This window comes from Sus scrofa, chromosome Y (genome assembly GCF_000003025.6).
Source record: "Sus scrofa isolate TJ Tabasco breed Duroc chromosome Y, Sscrofa11.1, whole genome shotgun sequence".
NCBI lineage: Eukaryota > Metazoa > Chordata > Mammalia > Artiodactyla > Suidae > Sus > Sus scrofa.
Window position 1 is genome coordinate 1,634,886 of NC_010462.3, and position 16,751 is coordinate 1,651,636.

General features: G+C 43.0%; 1 protein-coding gene across 3 annotated transcripts in view; it reads right to left on the minus strand.

Annotated features, from left to right (window-relative positions):
• LOC100624109 (neuroligin-4, X-linked) overlaps positions 10,606-16,751 on the minus strand; it is a 300,951-nt gene continuing 294,805 nt past the window's right edge. The window contains exon 8 of one of the 3 annotated variants that reach the window (XM_021080990.1): positions 10,606-13,261. In XM_021080990.1, the coding sequence (XP_020936649.1) occupies positions 12,412-13,261 (850 nt within the window). In that variant the 3' untranslated portion in view covers positions 10,606-12,411. The remainder of the gene's footprint in view (positions 13,262-16,751) is intronic. The other 2 variants (XM_021080992.1, XM_021080991.1) reach the window with 2 other exon arrangements.

A 16,751-nucleotide genomic window follows, 5' to 3' on the forward strand; every position in this document is an offset into this window, starting at 1 on the left:
GAAGTTTCAGTGCTTTCTTTTCGCCATTCACATCTCCAGCTTCCTTCCAGATCAGAGGCATCGTGTCAGAGACAGCTCCGACCTTCCAAACACAACATTCTTTTTGTTTTATCTCTTCCCATAAATGCAGTTGAGTTTCACGTTCTGCATATGCTCTTTTTCCTGATGCCCCTCTTATGCCAACTCCTACACAGCATGATCAAGGCATAATCTTTTCTTTCTCATGCAACCCCACAGGACCTAGTCTGTGCTAGCTGTAAAGATGCCAAATGAAAGAAAAAGAAACAAAATGCCAAAAATACCGGGTTGTTAAACAGAGTTCCTAGAAGTCAGCAAGATCAAAGGACACTTGTCCGCAAATATTGCCCGGGAGCCCAGGGGAAAGAAAATCAGATTCCCCAGGACCCTTTGAAATGTGGATGTGTTGATAACACGTCCTCAAATCTGACATTTCATTTTGCGAGGTGCTCACTCTGTCCCTCATGAGCAGAGGAACATGCAGAAATTAAGGGACCTGGTCTAAGGTCACCTGACAGTCACTTGGGCAGGGGTCCAGCCGGCCTGATTTTGCTCCCTGGCTCCTGGGTGCTTCCTTCTTATTTAGATGCATGCCTTGCAGGCTAATATAACAAGCTTCCCTTAGCACCAGGTTCCAAGTCTTTGCCTTGGAATTATGGATGACTCCCATGGCGATACAGAAAGGTGGCTTTCATCTTACTTGTTCATGCATCTCTTGTGATCACACACTGAAAAGGAAAAAAATACATGTCCTCAAATTGCTGTCTATTTGAATTCTGCAAGAAAGCTCCTGGCCATTGGCTTTTCTGCACACATATCTGAAGAAAGATGAGACAATGGTTAATGTCATCATTGATTCTAACCCAGGAACACAACCTTTGCGCTCCTTTCTTAGGCTAGAAAGTAGTTTCCACCAATAGCTCAACGCTAAAGCATCAATGAGAAGCTGCAGTGATGTGCCATATTTTTTCTCTCTTTTTTCCCCTGTTGCCCCACTACAGAACATCCACCATCTGGCTTTCGATGGAAAAGATGCATCATCAAAAAATACCTTCTGCATGTATTCCACAGAGAGATCTATTTCGTATTATTTCAACATCTGGATGTTGTTGATGACTCAGGACTACATCTTCTCGGGCAATGGGCTAGCCACAAAGAGGTGATTTCTTAGACATTAAAATAAGAGAGGTGTTTGTTCAGACCACAAAGCCCATTCACTTTTCTCTTGGACACACTTCTTTTCACAGGTACAGTGGACACACAGCCATTCCAAGGGATGAATGGTCCTTTGTCAGCTGAATCATCTGGCTGGAAGGAACTACCGTGCCTGCCCAAGCTGGACTTGCTGTTATAAACAACTCAAAGAATAGTGGGCTGGAGCTACCTGCTTCCCAGTTATTCGGATGCACCATTGCTCTTATGGAGCAATCATTAAAAATTTAGGATCAAACAGAATAGGGTTCATGACTAATTTATAAGCATGCCTCCTTTAAAATTCCCCTCTGAGGACATTCTGTTGTGACAGCACAAAAGAAGGTTAAAAAAAAAAGGAAGATGCATTCCCACATAGGATATGGTGTAGGATGAGGAAAATTGCTTGGAAGCACAGTGAAAAGAAACTTCACTGCTTTGGGTTTTGTGGAAATCGAAAAAGTATGGACAAACACCCCTTAAGAGATTGAGAAAAAAGAGGGTGATGTTTATTGAAAGAACAAAGACCACAGCTCTCTGCTTATTTCTGATTTCTTCTTCCACATCCATCATCAGAACTCCCGATATTCCTGATAAAGTACATCCATCTCACGCAACAGGGATTAGTCTCGCGGGCAGGGAGGAACTGGGAAATCTTTAACCATCAAAAACTAGTGCTCGAGCCACAAAGAAGCTTTTGTCTGTGTAACGATGGTGTAATGTTTGATTTGTCACGTTATTTCAGGGAAAAGAGACCCCTCAGAGGAAGGTGGTCTTAGATAAAGCAACTGCACCTAGAAGAGGAACTTCCGATCAGAGATGCTCCCTTTCCAGAAGCTTCTGTCTCTATCTGGCCTCATCGTTTCTTTCCTGGTTGGTATTCGTTTTCTCCCAGATCTTGAACTCGGCTTTGATCTTACGACTGCAATAGTCCTAATGGAACAGGGTTCGCTCTCTTGGCCTTCCTCCACTTCAAACGTGTCCATTCTGTGCTCCCTGTGTGTTTTTCTCATGAGAGGCTCTCTGGGAAAGGGGTCATCATATTTGCTATTATTGGGATCCTTCTTAATTTTTGAATGAAGGCACTGAGCTTTTCTTACTGAGAAATCCCCAGGCTATATCAATATGGGGAAAGGAAAAGGGAGAAAAAGAATGAATATTTCTAAAAAGTTCTTAAAGGGATGGGATGGATGGGGAGTTTGGGACCAGGAGCTGCAAAATAGGACACTGAGAATTGATAAGCAATGAGGTCCGGCTGTACAGCACTGGGAACTCTATACCATCTCTCTCTCTCTCTCTTTTTTTTTGGTCTTTTTTGCTATTTCTTGGGCCGCTCCCATGGCACATGGAGGTTCCCAGCCTAGGGGGGGTCTAATCGGCGCTGTAGCCGCCAGCCTATGCCAGAGCCACAGCAACATGGGATCCCAGCCACGTCTGCAACCTACACCACGGCTCATGGCAACACTGGATCCTTAACCCACGGAGCAAGGGCAGGGACCGAACCCGCAACCTCATGGTTCCTAGTCGGATTCGTTAACCACTGCGCCACGATGGGAACTCCTAGCCAATCTCTTTTAATAGAACATGATGAAAGATAATATGAGGAAAAGAATATGTATATATGTATGACTGGGTCAGTTTTCTGTACAATGGAAATTGAAAGAACATTGCAAATCAACTATACCTTAATAAAAATACAGGAAAATAAAAATAAAGTGATTAAAAGAAAATAAAGTGATTAAAGCTGAGAAAGCAAACACACACATGCCCACAATGCCTGATCCGCCTCTCTCTTAAAAGAACTTAAAATGTGCATGACGTTGAACTGTTGTCCTGAATTACAGGGACTTAACACAATTTGCAGACACTTGCTCCAGCATCAAACTCAACAGGTATTTAGCAAGGGGCCCCCCTATCTGGGGTGAAGCAAGGTAGCATGGCTCCAATGATGGCAGTGCTTCAATGATGCTCAAATGAGCAGTGCTTCTATCATGTACTGCTCCTTTGCAGCAGAGATTTCTGTGGTCTCTGCTTAAATAAATTGTAGGTGGATTATATAGAACAAAAAACAACTTCTGCTGCTTATTCATAGAAATCTTACACTGTGGGATTCCGATGTTTCTCCCAGTGCACATGAGCCATAGAGCACGTTGTGGTAAATGAGAGAACTAAACACAAGGTACCCTATGCCTTTTTGGTAGAAAAAGGGTTAGAGTTAGGGTTAGGGACAAGCATCCATCCATTTTAGGAACCTTGGCTCCCAGGTGGGTCCTCTTTCTATTAAATTATGTTTGCCATCCATCCAAGAGTTCAAAGCTCCTATGAGGACAAAGAGACATGTGAGATTTCCCTTTCACAGCCACACAGCTGAAGATCACACGCCCCCTGCTTGGTGACATGAAGCGCCAGAAATCGGGCATAATTTTGAGGTTGTGGATGATTTTTTCAACGTCAGAGGAGTCACAATGTTCCATCTCTCTCATTACATAGTATTTCTTGGAATAGGAAAAATATTTCCAGGAGCTATTTTGCACAATAACTGTCACCTGCCTTTTTTTTTTTTTTTTTTTTTTTTTTTTTTTTTTTTTTTTTTTTTTTTTTTTTTGTCTTTTTGCCTTTTCTAGGGCCACTTCTGCGGCATATGGAGGTTCCCAGGCTAGGGGTCTAATTGGAGTTGTAGCCACCAGCCTGCACCAGAGCCACAGCAACATGGGATCCAAGCTGCGACTGCAACCTACACCACAGCTCACGGCAACGCCGGATCCTTAACCCACTGAGCAAGGCCAGGGATCAAACCCGCAACCTCATGGTTCTGAGTTGGATTCATTAACCACTGGGCCACGATAGGAACTCCCTGCTTTTTTTTTTTTTTTTTTTAAGAAAGGGAATTTGACTGTGTTCTGCCAGCACATGCAAGCTCACCTACTTTTGCATACTCTTTGCACACATGATATAAATTGTTATTTTCCCAGGTCACCCTGATAATTAATTTAAGTACCAATGTCGGTAGGTGGGTGAGCGTACATGGACATGCCAAGCATTTTAAAATTGAAAGCTATCAGTTTTCTCAAGGCAGAGACACCGGATCGTACTCTTTTTATTTTTAGATTTTTCAAAACCCCTACAGAGGACCTGTTTTTTCCCTGTCCTGACAAGGGATATTAGAGAATAAGAGACAAATATTCAAGAGCATAACTACCTAGTTTCAAACCCTGGTTGTTTTATTTCCTGACTCTTGACTCTGAGGAGTTCTTCAAAACATCTATACTTTAATTCTCCCATCAGTAAAATGAAAGCATCTATGCAAGAAGGGTGGTATAAAGATGAAGTGCCTTAATACATCCAACTTATTCAGAACCATACATTTTGATTTCTTTTCTCTCTCTTGATTTATTTTTTTCAGCCATGCTCGTGAGATGCGGTCATTCCTGGGCCAGGGACTGAACCTGTGCCACAGCAGCAGTGACCAGAGACACTACAGTGACACTGCTGGATCCTTAACCCGCGGCACTGCCAGGGAACTCCGTAAAAGAGTCTTTGAAAGTTTTAAAATTCAGAACAAGTCTGGGCAGACCTCAGATATGGGGAGTTGGGTTCCAGGGTACCACAATAAAACAAATATCACAATAAAGTGAGTCACACAAATTTTCTGGCTTGCCAGTGACATTTGCCCCACACTGTCCTCTATTAAAGTGTCCAATCGCCTTTTGTCTTTAAAGAATGATGGGCACACCTTAATTTTAAAATATCACTAAACAAATTCTATCCTCTGAGCCTTCAGTGGGTCATAACCATCACATCAAAGATCACAGATCATAGGTTGTTGTAACAAATACAAAGAAAATGTTTGAAATATTAGGAGATTTGCCAAAAAGTACCAAAAAAAGAGACATGGGGTGAGCAACTGCTGTTGGAAAAAATGATACCAATAGACGTGCTTGAGGCGGAGTTGCCACAAACCCTCAATTTGCCAAAAAAAAAACAACAAGGTCTGCATGTAACTGCTCTTTCAATGGTTGACCCAAATCTGTAAGTACTTATTTTAAGAGTTTCTCGGTAGGTAATGCCTAGCCTCCTGAAGTGTGGCCTGGTTTTGCTCTCATCGTCATTGGAAAAAAGTAATTTTAACACTACATGTGTAATAGCTAAAATCGTACCTAAAGCATCCCTAACATAATCCCTGACCATACCTAAAAATGCAATAATGTGGAACACCTCAAGATGGTTGTTTTAAAGCTGTGTTCACAAATTATATATATATATATTGCTTCTTAGGGCCTCATGTGCAGCATATGGAGGCTCCCAGGCTAGAGGTCCAATGGGAGCTGTAACTGCCACCTTGCACCACAGCCACAGAAACGCTGTGGGATCTGAGTCACATCTGCAATCTACACCACAGCTCATAGCAATGCGAGATCCTTAACCCACTGAGCAGGGCCAGGGATCAAACCTGCGCCCTCATGGATACTCGTCAGATTTGTTACCGCTGAGCCACGATGTGAATTTGACACAAAAACTTTTAAAAAGACTTGACAAATCTATCCACTGAAACATAGCAATGTTCCTAATATTTGAAATGAGGTACCTTCGAGTGCCCATTTTTATGGGATACTTTTAATTTTTTATTAAAGTTTTTTTTTTTTTGTCTTTTTATGGCTGCACCTGTGGCATATGGATGTTCCCAGGCTAGGGGGTCGAATCAGAGCTGCGGCTGAGGCCAACACCACAGCCATAGCAACACCAGACCCAAGCTGCATCTGCGACTTATGCAACAGCTTGTGGCAATGCAGGAGGCTTAACCCACTGAGTGAGGCCAGGGATCGAACCCGCATCCTCTTGAACAATGCATTGAGTTCTTAACCCACTGAGCCCCAATGGGAACTCCTAAGGGATACTGTTTAGGATTGTATTTTGGGGTGCAGAAATTCTTCTCCCCATCTCCCTCCTACATCAATGGAGACCTCTACATCTACAGCTCTGAATTGGTTCTTGGGATGAAAAGCATTTCCCTTTCAAGGCTTCTCCCAGTGGAACCCCCTGGCCATTTCTCTGTTTGCAGCAGCTCCCAGTCCGGTCTTATTAGGAGCTAATGGCCTTAGGAACGAGTCTGAAGACGGCCCTTGAAGAGGTCCAGCCAAATATGGAACAGGAAGCAGTCTCCCCCATTGCTTCCTAAAGCTCTTGAGAAAACACAGCTGTCTATAGGTTCTCGGTATTTGGGCTGATAGTCATTTTATGGAAAAGAAATGTGTAAAAGACCTTTTTCTCTCTATCCACTTATTCGTTTTCATTTTAATGTTTTTAAATGCACCCCCTGGCACACAGACATTCCCAGGCCAGGGACTGAATGTGCACCAGTGATCCAAGCCACAGCAGTGACAATGCCAGATCCTTGGCTACCAGGCCACCAGGAAACTCCTCCATTTCTTTAAGCATAATGATAAAAACCTGCAGAGAAAGTATCACTTCTACTCCCTTAGCAGAACCTAGATTTTTTTTTTTTTCTAATCAGGCAGCCCAGAAAAGGGGAGGGGATGGGTACATCTGGAGGAAATTCTGAGAAAGAAAAAAAACCCGCTCTGCCATCTGACTGCTGGCAACTTGCCTGCTAAAGGCTAAGTGGGGTTGGCCCCACTGTGTAAAAATAAACATGATGACCCAGATAACACGAGATGAATTTGCCCACAAGCATCTTGAGATAAGACAAAAAACAAGGACAAGTCTGGAAGCACGAAAAATGACCCAATATACCCTTTAATTCTGTGGTTTATTTACAGACGCCAATACTAGCCTTGGCTCTGTTCCCCTCGTTTTCTGGCTCCAAGTTACGGACAGTGAATTATCTTGAGCACAACCAATCTAGAACAAATTCTTGCTCTGTTTCGCCTTCCTAAAACCACCCAGGATAACACCCAACCCTTATCTACCACATCGGACCTCACCCAGCGGGCTCGTCCCCCTTGCCTGTCAGTTGCTCAGCTCCCCCAATGTGGGCTTGGTCACCTCGGATGGTTGTGCAGTATGAGCTCTGGAACATGCAGCTATGAAACTATTCTCTCCCTTGCTGTGTTTTTATCGTCCTTTCCCTCGTTCTTTCCACATATCTATCTATCCACCTATCATGTCCCTCAACCATCTATCTCATCCATCCATCATCTATTTACATCGACCTACCTACCTCTATCCATCCATCATATCTATCACCGTATATCTATACGTCTTCTTTCTTTGCTTTTTTCCTTCCTTTTTTTCCACATATCTATCCATCATATAGCTCAATCATCTATCTTATCTATCATCTATCCCTACCTACATCTATCCATCACTTCTCTATGTATTCTTTCTTTTTCTTCTTTCCTTTCTCTCTCTCTATCCTTCCTTCCTTCTTATCTATCTATTCATCTAATTTTTTATTTTTTTCTCACTCTTATCACTAGGACCATCACCTCTGAAGGGATAAGAATAGTTAATTTCTCAAACAGATTACTCTAGCTTTTACGCAAATGCTTTCGCTGCACCCAGGTCCCCGCCACCCACCCCCCATTCACACCATCCCCACAACTGCTTTTGGGGGAATCTTGCTCCCTCAGGTTGGTATAAATGGGAACCAGCAGGATGGGCATCACTTTGCAGGCTTGCTGGAACTATAGGGATTCCTGCCCATACCATCCTTGCCAAAACAGAATCTGCCCTGTAGCCTGATGTCTGGCACATTCTTGGAATGGAAATGTTTGAGAAGGATAAAAATGACAAATATGCTCACACCACTTCTGTCCAGTCTTTCAATGCCTGCTGTTTGAATTTAGGGTAAAGTGCACACAGCATGCCTTGCGATTTGAAGCATGTCACCTGTTGGGTGCAATTCCCCTCACTCCTCACACATTTCCCAATGACACTATCTCCCAACCTGGACCCAAGAGCCATGGTTCCCCAAACTTCCTGGGTCTCCTCACTTCAAGAGTGTGGAATTCTGTCCTCCCCAAGCATCCACCACCATTGGTTTGCTGGCATGGATGCCCACATCCTTGAAGAGATGTGGTTTGGGGTAGCTTCCTACAGAAAGTTCTGCAGTCCTCACAGATGAGCTTAAGAGGCTGTGCCTACACTCCTAATAACACAATGGTTACCATCTCCAACCCCTGCCTGGGTACCATCATCTCCAACCCCTACCTGGGTACCATCATCTCTGACTCCTACCTGGGTACCATCAGCTCTAACCCCTGCCTGGGTATCATCATCTCCAGGCCCTGCCTGGGTACCATCTCCTGCACCTACAATATATACAAAATATAGATGACATATTCCGTCATATATATGGTATGATATATAACATATATTATTTTGTATGTGACTGTATATAAATGGTTCATATCACATAGATAATAAAATATATGTTGTCTATTATTATAAAAATATAATTATACTTTGTTGATAATTACACTTGCACCATCATTATAATTACTATTTATTAATGTATTTATTATTATGTATATACTATATAATATATGGACCCTGTGTACCTTACATTCAGCAAATGACTGGGGCCCCACATGTAAAAAAATGCATAGAGTTTGAATGTGACAGACCATCCCATGTTTGCTGTTTTTCTTTATCTGACCCTTAGCTCATACTATCATGACATCCGTGAACTTGAATGAGACATTTTAGCTGCGTCCCTGATGGGTGCAGAGTTTGGGCTCCACACACACTAGCTTCCTTTGAATCTAAGTTCTGCTGCCTCCTGCCTTCCTGTTCCTGAGTCTCCACTTGCTGGATTTCTGTACAGAAACCTTACAGGTGCCTGGCCCCCTCAGGGCTCCTGTGAAGGTTCAGGAAGATCAGGAACAGACAGGTGCAAATGAGGACGGGACAACTTAGCTCTCATGGATATGAGAGTAATTTTCTGCCTCTTGGGTTTTGTTCAACTAAATTTCTTGCCATCCAAGATTTATGCAAATCAGGCTCTCGGTTGGAAAACACGGAAGCCATGAAAACAAACACCAGTCAAAACCCAGCGATCCAAGGAAGAGCCCTGGCCAAAGTGATCAACCCACGTTTCCATTTCCGGAAACAGCCTTGTGAGTTTCACCATCCAGATGCCTTCCCCCAATGTCAGGCCAGAAGAATATCCTTAGCAGGAGCCCCAAAACAATTCACTAGGACAAACTCCAAAAAACGGACCTGGGACCAGCGGACATGGCCCCTTAACCACCTCTGTCAGGTATACCATTTAGCTTTGAACACGCACAAGACAGTGGAAGAAGGAACCACAAACGCGCCACCTACAAAAAAAGAACGGACGCGTAATTATTTGCACAAAGCATTAGAAAATACTGTGATATTTTATTATTAAAAATGCTGCTGAAAAGTTTATACATATGTGTCCAGCCATATATATCTTCTATCATTACTTAAGGCAAAATCAAAAACAAAATCGCAAAATAATAATCCAAGAAACCATTAAACCCTGCGTGCCAGTGAAGGTCAACAATAAAAGCCTAGGAAAGTTTTTTTTCTTTTTTAACTTATGTTTTTTTTTTCTCATGTTTTTCTCTTTTTTTTATAGATAGCAAGTATATTTTATTCTCATAGAACACTATGAAGATTCTATAACTTCTTTCCATGTAGAAATAAGAGATCATTTAAGGTGTATTAAATTGCTTTTGATCATAATCCTCTGTAAAAGCTAAAGTTATTCACTTAACAAGAACTCTTTTTTTTTTTTTTCCTTATCCAAATGTCACAAGCCTGATACAGTACTGTGCATATTGCTAGCAGAAGACAATTGGAAATACTAAACAAATACTGGAAGTCACTTTACAAACATATCGGACCCACATTAGTGCCAAGTATCACCTCTTTTGCAGTTTCATGGACAGCCTACTGGCTGGACCTCAGCGGGGGTAATACAGAGCTTGCAGAAATGGCCTGACAGTAGCTTTCAACAATGACGAACAGCAACCTTAGCCCCGACACCTCTCGCCATGGCAGGGGTGCCTCGCTGTGTGCAACGCTGGAGTTCTAATCACCTCCACGTGTATATACAGAGTCACCCTCTGATTTAAACCAAGATGAACAGTGAAATTGACTGGGTGACCTGGATGCATTTCTAAGAACTCTCTTATTTTTTTTGGGGGGGTGGGCATTTTGAAACACTTTGATAGGTTTCAGGACAGTTTGCGTTGAGGGGTTTAGTCGCTCAAAGATTGTATAGAAGGACAAGGAATGTGGACTCTCTTTGTGGAATACATCCACTTTTCCAAGGATATTCAATACTGGGTTTCTGCCATAAGCACCCTCGAGCCCGGAGACAGTCTCTTCAAACATCTTTGGCGACTATTTCCGGGTGTTGCAACAATTCTCGAAAGACAAGACACAATGTGACCATGGCTACTCCTTTTTTTTTTTTTTTTTTTTTTTTTTTGCCCTTCCACTTTATGACTCCTTCAAAATATCCCTAAAGGTAAATGAAAAGGATGATGCAACCATGACAAAGCATCAGAGGGACAAGGCTCATGTCCCCAGCTCACCAATTTATCATGGGCGACTATTTTCCATTGATCTTGACGGCGAGGCTACCTAACGTCCCTGAAAACCCATGTGAGAACACTTTGTTCTGTCCTTTTGTTTGCTTTTTCTTTCCGTAAGACTCATTGACCCGTGGCCGATGTACACATCCACAAAAGATAATTTTCAGACAGGCATCTGTTTTATCCCACAGATGGTATAAAGAGTAAAAACAAAAATAAAAACCCTGCTGATGGACAAAGAAGGGACTTACTGCATCCACAGAAAGGGAAAGACACATGACCTCTTTCAATCTGATGAACTAAACCTGATGAGCAGGTATGGCATCAGCCAAACCCTTGTGCAGCTGCTGGGGAATACAGCGTTGTATTGACTCAGCAGAGCTCGGCCCCACCAAACACCAGCTTTCTTTCCCTTTTTTTTTTTTTTTTTGGCAGAGCCCTGGGTCGGGAAGCCACTCTTCCCAATTCAAAGAGCCAGAACTACAGAATGAGGGGCTTGGATGTTGTGGTTGTCCCCCTGCCGTCACTCTGCCTGCGTGTGTTTCTAATTCAACAAACTTTCCACAGACTCCATGCGGGGGGGTCCATCCTGGGGTTGCAACTCCATGAAGCCTTAACACACCAAAAAAATGCAAAGTGTTCCTGAAGACAAGAGTGTCCTAAGAATGCTGTTGCATGCACTTGTCCAGCCCACAAAAGGAGGGAGAGCCACCAGTTGCACAGACAGTCTGGGTCCACTGGGTGACAACCGCATTTTCCTACAAATGAAACGCATTAGAAAACCCCATGTCTGTTGGCCACAAGGAATTAAGAACATCCTCCTTGGTCCTGGAGGAAACAGAGGTGATAGGAGTAATGAGTATATCAATTTATATACATACAGAACACAATGGAAAAGCACAATCTTGCTAAAAGCTCTTTCAAACTGAAAACACCAATAAAAGCTTTTTTTGTTTTGTTTTGTTTTGTTTGTTTTCTCTGTGTGTGTGTGTGTGTTTAAACGCACAGCTATATACATTTTTTTTTTTAATTTTTACAAAGTTCCTTAAATACAGTTCAGGCTGGCAAAACATCTCTTTGCACAGAACTCTACGTACGTAACTGCATAGTCAGTTCTTTTATTTTAATAATAAAATTCTACTTTTCCTTCTCTCTGGATTCCAGCTCCATATGCTGGGTCAACGCCCACAGACTCTTCCCTCCCTTAAGCAGAGTCATCCGTCCTATGGCACATAAAGAACGTTTATTTCTTTTTCAATTGTAATTTAAAAAAAAATAAAAGAAAGAAAGAAAGAAAGAAAAAGAAATTGGGTCCCTGGCTGAGTTCCAGAAGTGTCCGCTTCCACGGTCCCCCATGGAGACACCCAGGTCCTTGAAACGGTCACATTCCAGCCTCGCTCACGTTTGCGGTGGGGATGGAGCTCTGAAAAGCAGTATTGTAACAGCACATGGATACATTTCACATTTCGCAGGGTCGGAAGTTGATCTTGCCGCACTGGGACATGGTCGTGGGAAAAGTCTGCCGGGACACGGGGGCCGCCCTTCGGCGTGTCCGTCCGAGGCCGGTGGGAAGAAACGCATTCCTTGTGGGGAGATGTCGCTTTTGTCTTCCTTTCTCTCTTGCGTGTGGCGGAGGGGAGGCGCCAAGGGAGGGGACAGAAAGACGGCAGAACTATACTCGCGTGGTCGAGTGTCCGTGGGGTAGATTGCTACTGTTCTGGCCCCCGCTGAACGTGTTGAAGGTGTGCAGCGGCTGCATCCCCGTGAGGGTGCTGGGAATCATGGTGATGGTGTTTGGCGTCATGAGCGGGATATCATCCGGGGACCGGCGCAGCGTGAGGGTGTAGTCCGGGGGACAGGTCAGCCTCAGCGTGTCATGAGCCTGCAGGGACTCGCACTCGTGGTCGTGCTCCAGCTGTTTCATCTGCAGGGACATGATCTCCTCGTTCTGCATGTGCGCGATGTCGTTGGTGGTGTTCCTCTGGGGGCTGGGGCGCCGGTGCGTCTCGTGGCGCCGCTTGTCCTTCTTGTAGTACAGCGCGGCGAAGGCCAAGATGTTGAGGAAGAGCAGGGAGGCCCCCACGGCGATGGTGACGCTCAGCTCCGTGGAGTAATCCCGTTTGGTCTCGATGAGGACGGTGGTGTCCTCGGGCCCCGTCTTGTGAGGGTCCTTGGAGTGTTTGGGGTTGTTGGCGGGCGTGATGGCCGGGCGCTTGGTGGTGGGCCAGATCTTGGCAGGGGACCGCCGAGTTCCGTAAGGGAAGGAGGTCATGTCGGGAGGTGGGACCTTGGTGGTGGTGGAGACGTACTGGAAGATCTCGTTCAGGTTGTGCAGGTGGGGTACCAGTTCCAGCCAGAAGGCCACTTTGGTGGCCCGGTAGTGGTCCCGCACTCTGGGCTTCAGGCCGATGTGTAGGTAGAGCTGGTCTTTGGGGTTATACTTGGACCAGGCCACTTCCTCAAAGCGGTTGGGTTTGGTGTGAATGAACTTGGTGTCCTGAGGAACAGGCTGGTTGGGGTCGCTGGGGACAGAACGGAGAGAAAGAATAGAGAGGTCACACCCTTCCACACGTCACAAGCAGACTTTCATCACATCAAACGAAAAGGCAATCAGTTCCTCTCAAGCGTTTAGGGATACAAAGGACTGAAGGCACGACACATGCATGATGGTTGCATCCAAATGGGGGCTCCCGTTTTGTCATTAAAATCCCCTCTTACCTTCATTAAAAAAAATAGTAGTAATTCCTGATGGCAACAGTAAAGCAATTTTCACCACCTTGCTATATTTTTTTAATGCATCCAATTAGCGTCCATCGTAAAGGAGGAAAAAAAAAACTGTCTTGAAACATGTGCAGGATGTCAAGTTTAATTTCCCTCCTAAATCTCAACCACGGGTGATGGGCCTCCAAGGTGGCACCTGGCAATGGCTGGAGACGTTTTTGGTCATTACAAATGAAGGATGGGTGTCTGAATGGGTAGAGGCTAGGGTGACTGTTAAATATTCCTTCCACGAGGCAGCACCCTTCCCCCAATGTCCACTCCAGCAAAGAAATATCTGGTTGCGAATGTCAAGAGTAGGTTTTTTTGTTTGTTTGCTTGGGTTTGTTTTTTTTTTTGGGGGGGGGACTTCATTTCTTTTATTAAATTATGCAAGCTTTTTTTCATAACGAGTGGTTGAGCACACCTTCTCAAGAGTGTTGAAAGTGAGAAATCCTGATGGAGAGGCTACTGTTCAAAAACACGTGCGTTCTCTTTCTTGCTCAAGAACTGCCTCTTAAAGGAAGAGGTTTTGCGGTTAAAACAATGAAAATACACGTTAAAAATCAAATCGAAATGGGCCTTTGTCACCGCAAAACATGAATAAAGAGAAATATGCATTGATGGTCCTCCATTAGAAAATGGACTGTGTATATACTTGAAATCCTTTTGAAGATCGAATCACATAAACCTCAGACAACAGTCCATTCATCGAAGAAGTTTGCTAAGACAGTGCTTTTACTTAACACTGAGGTTAAGGGTTTTCAGGAGAAGTACGGCGTGAAACAAGACATTGAGGGCTTTTATGGATTTCAAGGGTGTGTGGCAACTACGAACCTAAGAAGTCACTTATGATTTACACAAATAGGCACAAGGGAGAAGGAGACTCATTGAAATCAAAAGATTCTCTGCAAAACAGGATGCCGGAAACTTCTTTGCAACCAACTCTTTTAAGATAACCAACCACTCAGCAAAGATACCATAGCCCCATTTCTTCTTCTTCTTTTTTTTTTTTATGCTTGGAAAAGTCAGCTGTAAAACAGATTTCACCTTAATGTGTACTTGTTTTGGAAAAGAGACTGTGCATGATAAAATGTCACCTGCTGGACAGTACTGAACACGTGGGCATGATGGGCAGACCCTGCTTGCTCAGACCCACTGATCTGGGTACTTTAATGTCTATCTTCCAGGGTGCAAACCATGCACTTGACCAACAGGTGCAATATTTGCCAAAGGAAGGGCTTAACCCTCAGCTAGAGACTGTCAAATCATGTCCATAGATTCAGCTCTGCATCTCCCCCTCTTTACAACTGCAAAATCTTGAGCAAATACTTCGACCTCTCTTAGCTTTATCCTTCTCATCTATAAAGTGTGGGAGTCAGTAAGGAAGGTTAAATAATAAGTACAATATTCTTGGCCTGTAGTAAGTGCTCAATAAACAGTATCCCTTTCTGTAATGCATAAATTAGAATATACCTAAAAATTCCTTGGGAGAGAGAATTATAGATAATATACTGTATATAGTCACAGTATATACTATATTCTATGTATTTTATATAGTCTATGCTGCATAAAAATATAAAGTATACCACTATATATAGTATATGCTGTATAACAATATACTATATACTGCAATATATATGGTACACTATAGACTATATAGAGTCTAGGCGGCATAACAATATCCTGTATACTACAGTATATATGATACACTATACTGTGTATATCTAGGGTGTATAACAGTATCCCATATGGTACACTATATACTGTATAGAATCTAGGCTGGTATATATGGTACACTATACTGTGTATATCTAGGGTGTATAACAGTATCCTGTACACTACAGTATATACGGTACACTCTATTCTGTAATACATGCTATATAAAAGTATGCTATACACTGTGAATAGTATACATTGTATAAAAGCATACTGTATATTACAGTATATACTGCATACTACAGTATATACTGCATACTGCATACATATATAGAGATGGATAGATGTATGATATACAGATTTGACAATAGACATGGTATATCAGACAAAGAAGTTTCATCACCAGAGTACACACTAACTGCTGTGCTTTTATTAGTGAGATGAAAAAATATTTTAAAAAATTATAGGCCTAATACTATGAGATTTTTCTTTCTTTTTTTTGGCTGTGCCCACGGATACAGAAGTTCCTGGACCAGGGATCGAACCTGTGCCACAGCTGTGACAACTTCGGAACCTTAACCCACTGAGCCACCAGGGAACTCCTGAGCTTTCTTATTTATGTGTTCATTTATAAACATTCATGTACTTTAATCTGTGTTGAATTTATTTTTCCATTCTTACATGTTTTGGGAAAATGTTGGATTCAGTATAACACCCCACGTTTTCTTTGAGTCTCCTGAAATAAATTGTTGGAAATTCCCATTTAATTGGAATCTACCCTGGAGAAGCCCGCCATCGATTTTTATTGTTCTAAAAGCCACAAAAGGTAGGGAGGATTCCTGCTATGTTTGCATTGATCTGATTTCACTGAATTGAGTCTTTTAGATGTATTGACCTTTGATTTAAAGAGAGAGCATCTAGGAAAGAGTGTCTGTTCATGTTGGATATGAGGCTATTTTCTACAGAATTCAGTGCACATTTGAAAAGGTAAGGAAACACATTTATTTTGTTCTCCAAGAAAAGAGCAGGGGGATTTTGAAAATCCAGATAAGTAAGCTTTCGTCTGATACAATCTATCTATTAGAGTTCTTAGAGACGCACAGTCAGTAGCCTTAAACCAAGATAAACTCACAGAGCTTATGAACGCTCATCATTTTCTCTCGTCAAACACTCAAAAGCCAGGAAGATCGCTAAGAAGGAACGCGGTGCCTTGTTTTGTAGACATTCCTTTGGGCGTACGGTGTGTTTTAATTCCCACGAATAACATTGAAAATGATGATCATTAAGAACCAAACAGGCACATCCTCTTTCCCAGGCAAGTCTCAAGACACATCTTCAGCCATTCTCCCCAACATCTAACACATACGTTTTCAAAACCTGTTGTGCGTCACTTTGAATATGATCTTGGCCGTGGATGGTTAAACAGATATCCAAGGTCTCGCAGGGCATTTTACGTGTGAGAGATAGGTACCTCAATGTCCTTAAAATTAGCAGGGACCCCTCAGATATGCTCCTTTGGATGGTAAAGATTTTCCTCACCCCTCAAACAATGGCGTGCGTGCTCTTAGAAGAAAAACTCACCCCTGCCCCCCGAAT